This window comes from Mchenga conophoros, linkage group LG13, assembly GCF_057382185.1.
Source record: "Mchenga conophoros isolate Kocher_MC1m ecotype Shallow Benthic linkage group LG13, M_conophoros_male_GT1.1, whole genome shotgun sequence".
NCBI classification, from domain to species: Eukaryota; Metazoa; Chordata; class Actinopteri; order Cichliformes; family Cichlidae; genus Mchenga; species Mchenga conophoros.
In genome coordinates, this window is record NC_140538.1 from 32,979,968 (window position 1) to 32,996,694 (window position 16,727).

The window sequence follows — 16,727 nt, forward strand, 5'->3', positions numbered from 1 at the left end:
CTGACCTCAACTTGCTCGCATTTACTTGCAGCTCATCAACTCGCACACCATGAACAAACAGATCAAGGAGACTGCCATGCATCCAAACTTCAGCTAGTTAGAGTGCCTGTCAGTCACATTCAGCGCCAATCGAGAGTTTAAGACCACTTGAAAAATGGCCAAAAATCCTATTTTGCATTGTTGGATCTTCCAAGTTCCAAGTAGAGCTTCAACATGCAGAAACGGGAGTGAGACATAACATGCTTTGAGCATGCAGTTTACTAAAAACAAAACTTATACCAGGGGTCTGCAAACGTTAACACCTAAAGAGCCACTTGGACCCGGTTTCCACGCAAAAGAAAACACTGGGAGCCGCAAATACTTTTTAAAATCTAAAATGAAGATAACACTGTATATATTGTTTGTTTGTTTGTTTTTTTAACCTTTATGCTTTGTGTGAACAACTAAAGTAAGTAAGTAAAGTTTATTTATTAAGCGCTTTTCACAGACAAGCACTCACAAAGTGCTGTACACAAATATTAAAATAAACAATACAATCAACAGACATTATACACAATGTAAAAGATCAAATGTAAATAATGTAAAGAATATAAAATACGTACAACAAAAGGCTTGTTTGAACAGAAAAGTTTTTAACTGCTTTTTAAAAGAATCCACGGAGCAACTAAGGTGTGTTGCTTATGAAATCCATGAAGTGCTACAGAGAAAATTACCTTTTATTCATGTAATTAACACATTTTGAACTCTTAAAGAAATATAACAAAAGGAAAGCTGAACTAAAATGATCCAGCAAACAAAAACTGTTGTGAGCCGCCCCGCTCATATCGCCTTTGGGCTTTTGGAGCCTTGACCTGACTTTTAAAAAGTAATTGGGAAAAAAAGCTCTATGCTGCTAAAAAAAAATAGATATTTGCAAAATTCTGCTTAAATATGTATTTACCTGGTTAATGTGTGTGGCGGGGCGTGGTCTGCAGCGCCGCTGCAGGGGAGGTGGACTGTAGCGTTGTCCTGCTGATAAACCCAGTGTTTATCACACAGATGAGGGCCCTCAGTCACGAGGACGCTCTCTGCAACATCTGGACATGGCCAGCAGCCATTTGCCACCCCTGCACCTCCTGAAGCTCCGTTGTTCCATTGAAGGAAAAAGCACCCCAGATCATTATGGAGCCCCCTCGCTGTAGGCGTAGTAAACACCTCAGGTGAGACCTGCTTATCATGGCAGTAACACTGCAAACCATCAGGACCATCAAAGTTACATTTGTTCTCATCGTCTAAGGAGCTTGGAAAGAAAAGTGTCTGGACTTCTGGAAGTTGCTTGAAGACGTTTCACCTCTCATCCGAGAAGCTTCTTCAGTTCTAGGGTCAAATGGTGGAGAGTCCCAGATTTAAGCCCTGTGGGAGTAACCCCCCGAGAGGGGACAATGGACCCCCTAATGATCCTCTACCTAATCACATGAGCCAAGGTGTGAAAGAGGCTCATGTGATTAGCTAGAGGACCTTTCAATGTCCCATGTTTGGTCAAAACGGTCAGTTCTGTGGCGTCCATGGAGACGAGGCCTCTGAAGACGTGTTTTGAGGCCGTCTGATGGTTATGGGGCTGCAGTCGGCACCAGGAACGGCCTTAATTTGGGTCGAGGGTTATCCAGTGTCTCGACGGACAGCCAACTGGATCCTCCGGCTCAGTGCTGATGACATTTGTTTGGGTCTTCCACTTGACTTTTGTTCCATAAACCTCAGGAAGGATCATTTCAGGAATTCCAAATAACTGTCTCACTGCGTCCCACCTCAGCAGTGACGGTGCTGTGAGAGACCATGCTTATGCAGTTCAACAACCCGACCCCGTTCAAAAAGGGAACATTTGTTTGCCTTTGCCATCAGAACATCATGACAGTGTGACTACCTGACAGGAAATGACAGTGAATCCACATTTGTGCCCAGATTTGTCCTTTTAAAGGCATGTGGCCCGAAACTTTTGATCAGCCGTAAAACAGCCCGTTTCAGTTTGTGTTGTTTTCAATAAACTGCATGCTCAAATGTTTTGTCTCAATCACATTTCTGCATGTTAAAGCTCTAGTTGGAACCTGGTGAAGATCCAACCATGCAAAATATGACTTTTGGCCACTTTTCAAGTGGTCTTAAACATTTAATTGGGACTGTATCTCTGCTGTGTGTCTTTGAAGGACCAACTCACAGATAAACACAAACTGTTTCACATCCGTTGGCTTCACGACCGTGGCCGTTCGAGCGCCATATGACTAGCAGCGGTACGTGCGGTTACCTTTCCACATCTTGGAGTCGTTGAGCATCAGTCGGTCGACAAGCGAGGAGTTCTCTCCCTCTGGACCTTTCTGCAATCCCACCTGACACAGGATCCTCCTCAGGCCATCTAAAACACAGTGCACAGTCACCACATGCAGCAGCAGAGACACACACAGAGGAATTGTGGGTAATGAAGTCCACACGTACCAGAGTACTGAATAATCTGACCCAGCCAGCTCAGAGCCTTCAGAGCAAAACACTGATGAGCAACGACAGACGAGTGCATCACCTGAACCCGGAGAGGCTTTGACTGACGGCTGGTGTTTCTCTGAGGGGATAGGATAGGAGGAGGAGCAGAGAAGGAGGTGATGGGGATGTAGGAAGAGGAGGAGGTGAGACATTCTTTGTTTTCTTAAATTGTTGTGATGAGTAAAACCAGAAGGCAGTGAATGTAAATGAGTGCGACATTGAACGTCCCTGAAGCAGGCACCGTCAGCACCCCCCCCACATCAGTTCAAGACTTCCTGTCATTTACCAAACTTGGAAACACTCACCACAATCACGGACTTGGCCTGTTCACAGAACTGGAAGTCTCCATACCGAACCGACTTCCTGCCCTGCGCGCGCACGCACACACACACACACACACACAAAACAGATTCTTAGAATAATCACCAGAACATGAAAAACAAGAAGCTCCTTGTCACATTTCTGAGTTCCTATAAGCGTGTTACTGTGTGTGTGTACTGACATCTCGATCCACCGTAGTGGCGAAGCTCACGGCCTCCTTCTGGCTGCAGCTGACAGCTTTCTGCAGCGTGTAGATCACCTGCTCGTATGTGTGCACTTCATCATTGAACAGCATGCAGTAGTAGGTGTCCTCTCGCTCCCTGCAGTCACATACACACACACACACACACACACACACACACACACACACACACACAGTGTGAACGCTGCAGTATGACGCGTTTACTGTCACGTGTCTCAGGTAAAGGTAGAGTGAGCCTACGGTGGCTGCAGTCCTGTGGGGAGCAGGTCCTCGTGCTCCCAGGTCAGCAGGTCGACGGCATACTTCAGGATGATGAAAAAGACACTGAACGCACGGCCGACCATGTCAGTGGGTAGCTGAGCTACGGGGTCCTGGAAGGACAAACAGCACAGAGTGAGCACTCTGAGAGACAGGGTTACCATCCTAAGCCAGCTCAGTTCACACCAGCCTCTAATCAGTCTCTCACACTCAAACCACAGCTGTGAAGTATGTCTGTGAAGGTTCTCAGTCATCCCTGTCATCATAGTCTAAGAAAGAAAAAGGCATCTGGACTTGTTTAAGTTGCTTGAAGACGTTTCACCTCTCATCTGAGAAGCTTGTTCAGTTCTAGGGTCAAATGGTTTTTCTTTCCAAGCTCCTTAGACCACAGCTGTGAAGATCCTTCTTCCTTCCATCCAACACCGAGTAAAACAACCCACGATTACTGCCACTCAAAAATAAAAATAAAATCCAAACTACAGGATCCAGGGAACGGAGGAAATATTTGCATGGCTGCTTTTATATTCTCTGAAAAGACGCTTAGGAACCTCCTCAAATAGGAACCTCCTTTTAATGTTTTAGTCGGGGAGCTCTCAGAGGACAACTTATCAGCGCTCAGGTCTGCTGAAAGTGAATAAGTAAGTAAAGAAATTTTTATACAGCACCTTTCAAGATAAAATCACGAAGTGCTTCACAGAAGCTAAAACATAAAAACAAAAATCAACCAAAAGCAAGTTTAAAAAGATGAGTTTTTAGCTGTTTTTTAAAAGAGACCACTGAGTCCACAGATCTCAGGCTCAAAGGGAGAGAGTTCCACAGTCTGGGGGCCACAGTTACAAAAGCTCTGTCGCCTTTTGTTTTCAGCCTCGTGTGCTCGACAACCAGCAAGCCCTGATCACATGACCTCAGAGACCTGTGGATGTACGGATGTAAAACATCACTGATGTATGTTGGTGCTTGTCCATGTAGAGCCCTGAATGTCAAAATCATAATCTTAAAGTGGACTCTGAATATTATGGGGAGCTAGTGCAGCTATATCAGCAGGGGTGTGGCATTACTTGGAAGGCTTGGTCTGAAGCTTTGCTGCAGCATTCTGAGCACCCTGCAGATATTTCAAAGAGGCATTACATAAACAGGTGAACAAGGAATTACAATAGTCCAAACGAGATGAGACAAATGCATGAATGATTATTTCCAGTTCAGAGCGTGACTCAATGGTACTCAGCTTAGCAATGTTTCTTAAATGGTAAAAACAGGAGCAGACCAGAGATTTAACATGAGCCTCCAAAGTCAGAGCTGAGTCAAAAGTTACATCAAGGCTCCTGATAGAAGGTTTGGCAAATGAAGCAAGAGGGCCTAAATTTTCCACTACCAAGGGCACAAATTTATCAGGAACACAAACAAGGACTTTAGTTTTCTCCTCATTAAGTTGAAGAAAGTTATCAGCCTCCAACCTCTCATGGAGTCTATGCACCTATGCAAAATCTGTAGTTTGGAAACATCATGTGGCTTAAAAGAGATATACAACTGAATATCATCTGCATAGCAGTGATACGAAATGTCCTTGTGCTAAGAAGGTCCTGAAGAGAGAGTATATACAACAAAAAACAATAAGGGTCCCAACACAGAACCTTGTGGCACACCATAGGCAAGACAAGTGGAGGAGGACCTGAACTTAGAGCTAGCCATAGAGAAGGATCGTTCACACAAACAAGACCCCGATATACCCATCCAGCGTCTCAGCCTATGTAACAAAATGTGACGGTACCAAAGGCACAGGTCAGGTCCAACATCAGCAAGACATCAAAATGTCACTGGACACTCTAAAGAAGTGCAGTTTCAATAGAGTGAGCGCTACGAAAGTCAGATTGGAATTTATCGAGAATGTTGTATTTATCTAAATCAGCTGTGAACTGCTTAGAAACAACTTTTTCTAAAATCTTAGCGATGAATGATAGTTTTAAATTTGGTCTACAACTGCTAAGCAGAGAAGTGTCAAGCTTGGGGTTGTTGTTGTTTTTTTTAACAGTGGGTGAATAACAGCATTCTTACAATAAACAGGGACCTGACCAGAAACCAGTGAGGCATTGATAATTGTAAGCACACAGGGACCAATAAACTGAAAGACATTTTTAAACAAAGATCCAGGTAAAATATCAAGAGAGCAGGAGGATGCTTTCATTGAATCAACTAACTTGACAGCTCAGGTAAGGACACAGGTAAAAATCTTTCTAAAATAGCAGGCCTAGCTTGAGTTGAAGCTGACAACAGAGACACAGAAGGAGAGACATTGTTCCTCACATTGTCTTTCTTTGTTGAAAAAGTCAGTAAAGACACTAGCTCTGAGAAATAGGCAGCCCTCGCATCTTGAACTGAAGAGTTAAAAGAAACTAAAAGGTCCTTTAAATAAAAGAGATGGACATGCAAACGAGTTTTCCTCCATAAACGCTCAACCTTACGGCAGCAACGCTTTAAACAGCAAATGCTGTCATTTATCCAGGGGGACAACTTTGAAACCGGAGCTAGTCTAGTTTAAACAGGACAAACATTGTCTAAAATAGAAAGACAAAGATTATTAAAAACATTTGTTAATAAATCAAAATTATAGGAAGGTAAGACTAAATAAAAAAACATCAGAAATTTTGGCAGCAGTAGAGGAATTTAAGATGCGAGAGCTAACCACATGTTGAACAGGAGAGAGGGACAGATGGAAAGACAAGTTAAAAAGAATACAACGATGGTCCAAAGTAAAAATGTCCTCAGTACAAAAAAAATCACTGTTTAAACCTAAAGTATAAACAAGGCCCAGTGTGTGTCCTTTGGTGTTAGTGGGACCAGACACATGCTGTGTAAAATGAAAAGAATCCATGACGCTAAGGAAACCTCTGGCAAAGAGGTCAGAGTCATCGTCAATGTGTATATTAAAATCCCCGACTGTAACCAGTCTGAACAGCTTCAAGGTGGAGGATAAAAAGTCACTGAACACCTTTAAAACTGACCATTTAGACCAGGTAGATGATACACTACAGCACAGTAACACAGATCTTTATCTCCAATTTTAACCAGCTGTAATTCAAATGATGAAAAATGTCGGACCATTACTGAGCGACAGTCAAACCGGCTTCCAAACACTGCAGTGAGATGACCTCCTTGACCGGACGTCCAAGGCTGGCTGATGAAGGAGTACCCGCCCGGGCAAAGCTCGATGAGGGATGAGTACTCACCATCGCGCTGCCAGGTTTCAGTTAGAAATAAGAAATCCAGGTTTTTTTTGGAAAGAATAAAATTGTTCAACAAGAACGTTTTATTTGTCATTGATTGGGCATTAAAGAGCGCCATGCTCTGCGAGGTAGAAGTTGAATCATTAACAGAAATGGCCCAAATTAGGGAACATAAAAACTGAAGCTTTGATCCGCGACCTTTGTAAATTCCACTCACTGTGTGGACAGAAGGCCAAACAACTGGAAAGTCTGTATAAACACTCCTGAGGTAGCATAGTCTCACAGGTCCAGGCCCTACATAATCAAGCAGGGACAAGGAAGAAAAATGCCCCTCCGTACAAACTGTCTGACCACAGGTGACTCAGCGTCGCTTACCAGCTAATCCTCGCTTCAGAAAACTCTAAGTTTCACCTGAACACTTGCTCTCTGGAGAATGACGTGAACATTAAACTGAGAATAATCAAATGGATTGAAACATGCAGAAAAGTTTAAATACATCGAACAGATGATCGAGGTCAAAGGAACGACTCACGTTCAGACTGAGCACCGGGGGGGGGGGGGGGGGGGAACAGACAGATGGGGTCATGTCATCAGCTCTGCTCAATTTGCTTGATTTTCTAATTCTGTTCACGGCAGGAAGGTTTATACTTAACAATAATTTAAAAAACATTAAGTCAGACCGACGGACAGAGCCACAGATGGTTAAGGTGCTAACATACCGTCCACAATGCCGTCATCACACAGAGGCAGCCGTTTGTACCTGCGGGCACTTCACAAAGAGCCACTGTGGTATTCTTCTAAATGAAACATGTTGCCATGTTGCCATGCCGACAATATCACGTCACACGCACTGATGACGAGGAGAACAAGCCAAGAGTTTGTCGAGTGTTTATCATATCGCACTGGCCACAACAGACTCATAGAAAATCCTGAGCATTTTCTGGCAGATGTTGAAGGACCTCAATCGCCTCAAAAAATAGAGACGACTCTGGCCCTTCCTGTAAAGTGCTGTGGTGTTTTTAGCCCAGTCCAGTTTATTGTCAATGTGAACTCCAAGGTATTTATAGTCCTCCACAATGTCAACACTGACCCCCTGAATTGAAACAGGGGTCAAGTGTTTCCTGGTCTTCCTGAAGTCCACGATCAGTTCCTTGGTCTTTGCCACGTTGAGCTGCAGATGATTCTGCTCACACACGTGACAAAGGAGTCGACCACAGCCCGGTACTCTGTCTCATCATCCCTGCTGATGCATCCAACCACCGCAGAGTCATCAGAAAACTTCTGAAGATGGAGGTCTCTGTGCAGTGGCTGAAGTCTGTGGTGTAGAGGGTGAAGAGGAAGGGGGAGAGGACAGTCCCCTGTGGTGCCCCTGTGTTGCTGATTACCTTGTCACACTCACTGTGGGAGACGTACATATTGTGGTCTTCCTGTCAGGTAATCAACAATCCAGGACACCAGAGAAGCATCCACCTGCATCGCTGCTAACTTATCACCCAGGAGGGTCGGCCTGATGGCGTTGAAAGCACTAGAAAAGTCCAAAAACATGACCCTCACAGTGCTCGCCGGCTGGGCCAGATGGGTGTAGACACGATTGAGCAGGTAGATGATGGCGTCCTCAGTTCCGAGACGAGGCTGATAAGCGAACTGAAGGGGATCCAGATGTGGTCTTACTATGGGTCGCAGCTGGTCCAGGATGAGCCTTTCCAGGGTCTTCATGATGTGAGAGGTCAGTGCCACGGGCCTGTAATCCTGGGGGGCACTGGGACGTGGCGTCTTTGGTACAGGGACGAGGCATGATGTCTTCCACATCACCGGGACCCTCTGCAGACTCAGACTCAGCATAAACAGTTTATGAAAGACTCCACACAGCTGGGGGGCACAGGTCTTGAGGACGAAGGGACTCACTCCGTCTGGTCCAGCAGACTTGCCTGAGTGAAGTCTCCTCATTTGCATCTCAACCTGGTATAGGGCTTTGGAGCGTGATGTCACAGGGGTGGGCGTGGAAAGGATTTTGGCCCGATCCGCCATTTTGGGGGTCTAGCGCAAGTGAAAAGGGAGCGAAGGCACACACAACAGCCATGGTTCGTATTTGCTGTGTGGTCGGCTGCAATGTACGATCACACGACCGGCAAGAGAATAAGGTTGAAAATGGTTTATCTTTTCATTCTTTCCCAACCTGGAAGCAACATGAGCAGCTCGTGTATCGATGTTACCAAACGAAGGCATCTAGCCTGGATAGCAGCTGTGAGACGAGCTGATATCCAGTTCTCTTCCATCTCCAAATATCTGTTGGTGCTCCATACATTTTCATTCCGGTAAGTTCTAAATATGTTCACTCTTTATAGCCTATTAGTTTTATTTTCGATGCGCTCTGAGCTCATAGCAAATTAGAACAAACATCCTACTGAGTGATTTTGCAGAACTACCTTCTATTTATAGAGTTGCTAATTATTTGGCATTATTGCAGCAAACCAACCTATGAAATGGATGAAACATCGTGACTGGGTTCCAGCGCTACACAAGGGACCTGCTTCAAACATACCACCATGCCAACCAGATTACTTCTTCCATGTGGGGGTGAAGAGGTGACCCTCCTGGATAAGATGGTGAAGGTTTGCTGCGTTTTGGTGAACAGTGTGATAATAAAACCAGGGAAGAATGAAACCTGCTCCTGTTAAACGTTCTTAAGTATTGTGCTGTTAAAATTGCTGTATTTTTTCAAAAGATACAGTAAATAAAGTAATGTTAGTAGTGGGTGATATCATGTAAACACTCATGATTTTGTGTAAACATTTTGTCATTTGTAAACTATAAATGACATGGATTCTACATTGTAACTGATGTGATGTTCTATAAGGTGGTTTTAATAAAAAAATTAGTTTGTTTCTTTATTCAACTTTTGAACAGTGGGACTCAGTCAGTACATATTCAGTAAATGTACATATACATATATAGTACATATTCAGTAAATGCAAATTATTTACACAGCAGTGCACTACAGGCATAAATCTAGACCCCTAGATAAAACATTATGGGTCATTCCCACAACCCACAGCTTTACTGTGTTCCAGCAAAGTATCCAATAGCAGTGACGACTCCTCCAAAGTAGCAGGTGGGATTTTTCTGTTTTGAGGACGGCTCCTTTTCCCCGTCACTACAGATGGTCTGTTTAGGTTTTGATCAAGAGCCTTTTTTGGGCAGCTGAAGAGGAGACGTCTATCTTATGGCCAACCTCTGGCTGTATCTTGGTCACATTACCCAGCAAAACCCAGTATGGAGGTTGATCTGTAACAGTCCTTGTGCCACAGATAAACACTGTTGCTTCTACATTAAACAGAAGAGCAGTGACGTGGGTGCAGGTCTCCGCGACTCCGGCCTTACAGGTGCAGTGGGCGGCTTCAACCTTCCCTGTGATGCTCACAGTGACCCATGGCTGCAATGCTGGTTCATTCAGTCTTTGAGAGTGCAGGACCTGAAACACACACAGACAAAGTTCATTTAAAGACAAGAACTATGAGCCAAGGCCGACGTAAATGTGTTTTATCTACTTTATCATAAATGTAACAAAGTGTTTAGAAAGTTAGCACATACATGTCATTTTTCATTTCTTTATGTGTCCATCTATAGAACGCTGCAGGTTATAGTGTAAATCTGCCTGCAGAAAATGAACCTAAAGTATGTAATGCAAGGATGTCATCACTTTAGAGATGGAGAAAGCATAAAGTGACAATTATGAATCACTTAATATGATAAGGAGATTCTGCAGGTCATTAATCAATGTATAAAATTAAAATAAAATGTATTTTTAGTGACACAGGACACAAACATGGAAGCAAGATGTATAATTAGGATTATTTATAATAAATATGAATAAATTAGTGCAATTTCTTTAACCATAAAGAACAACAATCCTTCAGGACAATGTCACATCAATGCACTGAACTCACTGTGTTATCCCTCTAACAGCCTCCACATGTTCTCACTGTAATTTCCCCTCATGAATGAATTTGTGCTGCACTAATGTGAATGTCTGCAGGGAAATCAAACGCATTTCACTCGCAGTACTCAAGCTGACTTACCTTTGTTTGAATGACGACTTGTACGCGCTGACTCCACAGACAAGGTCAGGCTACGTCAGTAGCGGTTGGTCTTCAGGGTTTCTACTCCACGGCCGTATTTCATACGGGTCCACATTTCCAATGCACGCTCTTTTCTGCAAGTACCGCTGCTTCGCCTCTGGACGCAATCGGTCTCTATACAGTTCATTCTCTTTTGAGCTGCTTTTAAGCATCTTTCTTGTAGTCGTCGTTCCAACACAGTGTGTTTGTGTTGATTCGTAGACCCCGAAAATGGCGCTGCGCTCCCATAATGCATTGCGGCGTGACGTCAACTCCAAAGCCCTATTGAGTGAAGGTGATGGGTGGGGTGTCAGGAATCTCACAGGAGGCAACAGCGCCATGTGAAGAGAGAGGCTGGCACAGTGGTGTGGCTCTGGATTCCAGGCTGACTACAGGTGAGGTTGTGGGGGTGGGAGCAGACACTGTGGTGTCGAATCTATTGAAAAACAGTTTCAACTCGTCAGCTCTATTCTCACCTCCCTCAGCTCCCCTGCTGTTGGTTGGCCTGAATCCAGTGATGGTCTTCATGCCCCTCCACACCTCTCTCATGCTGTTCTGCTGGAGTTTCCACTCCAGCTTCCTCCTGTAATTGTCCTTAGCCTCTCTGATCTTGTCCTTTAGTAACACCTGGACCTTCCTCACCTCCTCTTTGTTGCCCCCTCTGAAAGCCCTCTTCTTGTTGTTGAGGAGGGCTTTGATGTTCTTAGTCACCCACGGCTTGTTATTTGGGTAACAATGAACAGTCTGAGCTGGAACAATGGAGTCGGTGCAGAAAGTTATGTAGCCTGTGATACACTCAGTAAGCCCATTGATGTCCTCAGCGTGAGGCTCACAGAGTGTTTCCCAGTTGGTCACCTCAAAACAGCCCTGTAGTTCCGCTATTGCCTCCTCTGACCACCTCCTAACAGTCCTGGTGGTCACAGGTTCCCTCCTCACAATTGGCACATAGCGGGGGGTGAGGTGAATCAGGTTATGATCTGACCTACCAAGTCAGATCATAACCTGATTCACCTAAAATTCATTTAAAGGCTGTAAGACATATTTAATGAAAATAAGGTAAAGCAACTTAAACACAATTTAAAGGACATAACAGCCATAACTGAAACTTCCAAATGAACATGATGGGTGCCAGACAGACAGAGCCAGAGCAAGACAGCTGGTTCAGTCAAGGTGTCTTTATATACACTGGGACTGGCCTTCTCAGGTGTGCTGCATCTATAATTGGGTCAGCTCCACCTACCTGCAAGAAACAGGTAACAGAAAAACCAAAACACAAGGCCAGCCCACAGCCCACAGAGCAGCTATCTGAACGCTACTCCAACAGAGGTCGATTATCTTGTTAATAATTTCACCTCCTCACTACGTACGACTCTGGATACTGTAGCTCAGGGCTGCCCAATCCCAGTCCTCAAGAGCTACTATCCTGCAGCTTTTAGATGCATCCCTACTCCAACACAGCTGAATCAAATGGTTTGATTACCTCTTCAGCATGCCATCATGTTTGGAAAGGCCTGATAACGAGCCATTCATTTGATTCAGGTGTGTGGGAACAAGGATGCATCTAAAAGCTGCAGGACGGTAGCTCTCGAGGACCGGGATTGGGCACCCCTGCTGTAGCTCCTGTGAAAACTAAGGTCTCAAATCAGAAGTACCTGACTCTGTGGTATAATTCTCAAACACGTACCCTAAAGCAGATGACTCGTAAGCTGGAGAGGAAATGGCGTGTCCCAAATTCAGAGGATCATCATTTAGCCTGGAGAAATAGTTTGCTGCTTTATAAGAAAGCCCTCCGCAAAGCCAGAACATCTTACTATTCATCACTGATTGAAGAAAATAAGAACAACCCCAGGTTTCTCTTCAGCACTGTAGCCAGTCTGACAAAAAGTCAGAGCTCTGTTGAGCCAACCATCCCTTTAACGTTAACTAGTAATGACTTCATGAACTTCTTCACAAATAAAATGTTTGTTTTTTTTTATTACTTAGCTTTTAATAAAGGTTTTACATATTTTTACAACAGAAAAGGAAAACAACAAACAACCGAAAACAACAATAACAAAACAAGCAGTTGACTGAAAAGCACAGCTTTTTCCCACAAAGCAATTCTGGCAGTGAGAACATGACTTTATATTCATGAATTGACAGCAGATCTACAGATGTAAGAGCAGCCTAGGAGAGGCATACAGAGGTTTATATAGATGTATATGTGTGTGTGTATTTATATAGAGTAGGCACAAACAGGAGAAAGAAAAAATAAATTAAATTTAAAAACAAAAAACAAAACAAACAACATTCTAATTTCGGATATATTTCAACCACTTGTACCATCTTGTGGTATAAATATTAGCCTGCAGTCTTAACAAAAAGGTACGTTTTTCCATTTTATGAATCTCCTCAACAACGCTCAACCAGTCGTCCAGAACAGGGGGGTCAGTACAGAGCCACTTACGAGTAATTGCTTTTTTTGCTGCAGCAGTAAGAATCTTCAGGAGATATTTGTCATTGCTTGTTAATTCTTCGGGTAGGTCTCCTAAATAAAATGTTATGACAGGCCGTTGTTTTGATTTAAAGCCTATAGTCTGTTCTATCTTTGATATAACATCTTCCCAAAATTTTTCGACACGACCAGAATATGTGGGTATGGTTTGCAACAGTTTCCCCACAGCTCCTCCAGCATGAAGAATTTCCCCGTGTTTGTTGTTTTGGTGTTATGAAAAATCGTACCAGATTTTTCCAACTAAATTCTTGCCAGTATGCAGAGGATGAGGTTGAACTGGCAGTCTCACACATATTGTCCCATTGCTCAGAAGTTATAACTGAGGACAACTCTCTCTCCCATCTTTCCTTTATATACAGTAAGCTGTTGAGGTTCCCCTACTTTTCAATATGCCCTGGTAGAGTTTAGAGATAACTGACTTGCAGCCCTTATAATATGTTTGTGAAATCAGATTAATTATTTCATTGGGTTGTGTATTAATTTCTTTAGTCACTTTTGAGGATAAATACTGCCGTAATTGTAGGTATCTGAAAAAAAAATCCCTTTTTCCTAGTTCATATTTTTCTTGTAATGTTTGGAAACTTTGCAGGCCATTCTTATCCAGTATTTTACAGTATACATTAATGCCTTTATGCGACCAATTCTTAAATTGTAAATCCAATTGGTTTGGTTTAAACTCAGAGTCATAAGCCACCCACTTAAGTACTTGAATGTGGTTCCTTAGATTTAGTTCCTTCACTATCTCAAACCAGATAAGCAATGTAAAAGATGTGAAAGGGTTCAGTTCTTTCTGGTGGGCTCTTGCCAGCTTCCGATCTCCTATCAAGGCTTGTATTGGAATGACCCCACACATATTCTCAATGTCTTTCCATCGGGCCCCATAAGTGTCAACATACCATTGTATAATTATTTTGAGTTGAGCAGCAAGGTAGTAATCCCTGAGACTTGGGAGGGAGAAGCCGCCTTTATCTTTATGGAATAATAATGTGCTATATTTAATTCTAGGTTTCCGCCCCCTCCAAATAAATCAAGATATTTGTTTGTCCCAGACATGGAACTGAGATTTGGGGATTTTGATAGGCAGAGACATAAACAGATACAGTAGTCTGGGTAGGACTGACATTTTAATGACCTCCATTCTCGCGCTAAAATCAAAAACAAGTGTTGACCATTGAGTGAGGTCCTCTTTAATCTTTTGGCTCACGGGTTCAAAGTTTTTTTTTTATACAAGTCATCTAACGATTTAGTCAGCCATACTCCTAAATATCTAATTGCTTTCAGAGACCAATCAACAGAAAAAAAAATAATAATTTAACCTCATTCAACAGGCTATAGTTAAAACTCAAAATTTGTGTTTTTCCTATGTTGAGTTTTTAACCAGAATACATCCCAAACCTTCCCAGCAAATCTAAAAGGGTCCGGATGGACTGGTCTGGATTCGACAAGTACAAGAGGACATCATCAGCATATAGTGCTATTTTATGTTCTCTTGAATTAACTACGACCCCATGAACACTATTATTTTCTCTTATTGCTTGTGCTAAAGGTTCAATGTAAAGAGCGAAAAGAGTCGGAGACAAGGGACAACCTTGACGAGTAGATCTTTCCAACTTTACACGGTCCGTGACTCGTCCATTTATCTTGATTCTCGCGGTAGGCATTAAATATAATGTCTTAATACTGTTAATGGAGTTTTCAGCAAAACCAAACCTTTCTAAGACCAAGAACAAATACGACCAGCTGACACAATCAAAGGCCTTTTCGGCATCCAGACTAATTAGTACCGCTTTATGATTATTTTCTCTTACATTATTGATTATGTGGAGAGAGCGTCTTATGTTGTCTTGGATTTGCCGGCCCCCAACAAATCCAGTTTGATCTTCATCAATCAAATCTGGGATGAACGAGTTTAGCCTATTAGATATAATTGAGGCATAAAGCTTATAATCTTGGTTTAGGACTGATATCGGCCTATATGAGCTGCACAGCATTTTATTCTTACCGTCTTTAGGTATAATTGTTATGATTGCCTCAGACCATGATGGGGGGGTGGACATATTCTCTAATGTCCAGTTCAATGACCTTAGCAAAACTGGAAGCACCTCCACCTCAAATGCTTTATACCACTCAGCCGGCAGGCCGTCTGTACCTGGTGTTTTGTTATTTTTTAGTTTCTTTAAGGCCATTTCCAGTTCTTCTTTCTGAATCTGTTTGGTTAGGCATTCATTTTGACACTCGCCAATTGATGGCAAATCTAATGAATTAAGAAACATTTTCATATCTTCTGTATTGGCTTGTGCAGGTTGTGCGTATAACATTTTGTAATAGGTTTGGAATGCCAAGTCAATTCCTTCCAGGTCACTTTGTAATTTCCCAGTTTGGGGACCAAGGACTGAGCACATAGAATGCGTCATTTGCCTTTTACGAAATTTTCTAGCAAGTAATTTTGTTGCCCTTGGCCCAGTTTCATAATATGATTGCCTCATAAATTTGTATTTTTTCTCTTCTTCTTCCTGATATATATCAAGAATTTGTTTTTTAATTTTCTGAATTTGTTTCAAGGTCTGGTCAGATTGAGTATTTTTGTGTCTGTTTTCTAAATCTTTTAGTGTATTTTCAAGTCCATTCAGCTGATTCTCTTTAGCTTTCTTCAGAGCTGCACTTAGTGATATAAATTTGCCCCTAACAACTGCCTTTAAGGTGTCCCATAAAATGTTAGGATTTACCTGGCCATTATCATTTATTTCTAGAAAATATTTTATTTCAGCTTTTATCTCTTTTATAATAGCCTTATTGTTAAGTAGACCTGTATTTAGCCTCCATACAGTTTTTTTTGGTCTAGTCTCTAGGTTAATTGTTAGATAAATTGGTGAATGGTCTGACATATTCCTAGTGCCTATGTCACAACTTTTTACCCTATGTCTATCATTTCTAAAGACAAAGAAAAGATCTATTCTTGAATATATGGCATGGGGGGGTGAAAAGTAAGTAAAATCTCTATGCTTTGGATGCATTTCTCGCCAAATATCCAATAAGCCCAAGTCATCCAGGCCCTTTCTTAGCAATTTACTCTGTGAAGTCACTATCCTCTTATTATTAGAGGTATCATCCTTATGCATGATTGTATTAAAGTCCCCTGCGCATATTAACACACCCTGAGACTCCGAGGAGATCAATTCAAGGATTTTCTTAAGAAGTTTCAAATCATAATTTGGTTGTAGGTAGACTGAAAGAAGAGTTACCATTTTGCCCTCTATTTTACCTTGAATTAACACATATCTGCCTTCATTATCCTTTACTTGTCTGGTAAGTTCAAAATGTAGGGAGTTGTGTATCAATACCGCAACTCCTCTTTTGTTACCTGTTTTAAAAGAGCTGTAAAATGTATTTGTGAATCCAAACTTCTTTAACTTCTCATGCTCTGTTTGAGATAAATGAGTTTCTTGGAGAAACACAATCTGTATTTTTCCCCGCTTTATCTTAGACATGACTCTACTCCTCTTAACAGGGTTGTTAAGTCCATTTACATTCCATGAAGCTGCTCTAAAGTCACAGTTACTCATACAGGTATTTCCAACCACTTATGTCGACGCTCTGAACATAGT

The 16,727-nt window shown here is 42.4% G+C and overlaps 1 protein-coding gene across 5 annotated transcripts in view; it reads right to left on the reverse strand.

Annotated features, from left to right (window-relative positions):
* Window positions 1-16,727, reverse strand: part of ubr2 (ubiquitin protein ligase E3 component n-recognin 2) — a 60,035-nt gene that overhangs the window by 22,996 nt on the left and 20,312 nt on the right. For all 5 annotated transcript variants that reach the window (XM_085243052.1, XM_085243050.1, XM_085243051.1 and 2 more), the window contains exons 5-9: window positions 3,272-3,402; window positions 3,011-3,149; window positions 2,814-2,876; window positions 2,467-2,587; window positions 2,279-2,386 (exon numbers count right to left, since the gene is read on the reverse strand). In XM_085243052.1, coding sequence (XP_085099178.1) covers window positions 2,279-2,386; window positions 2,467-2,587; window positions 2,814-2,876; window positions 3,011-3,149; window positions 3,272-3,402 — 562 coding nt within the window. The remainder of the gene's footprint in view (window positions 1-2,278; window positions 2,387-2,466; window positions 2,588-2,813; window positions 2,877-3,010; window positions 3,150-3,271; window positions 3,403-16,727) is intronic.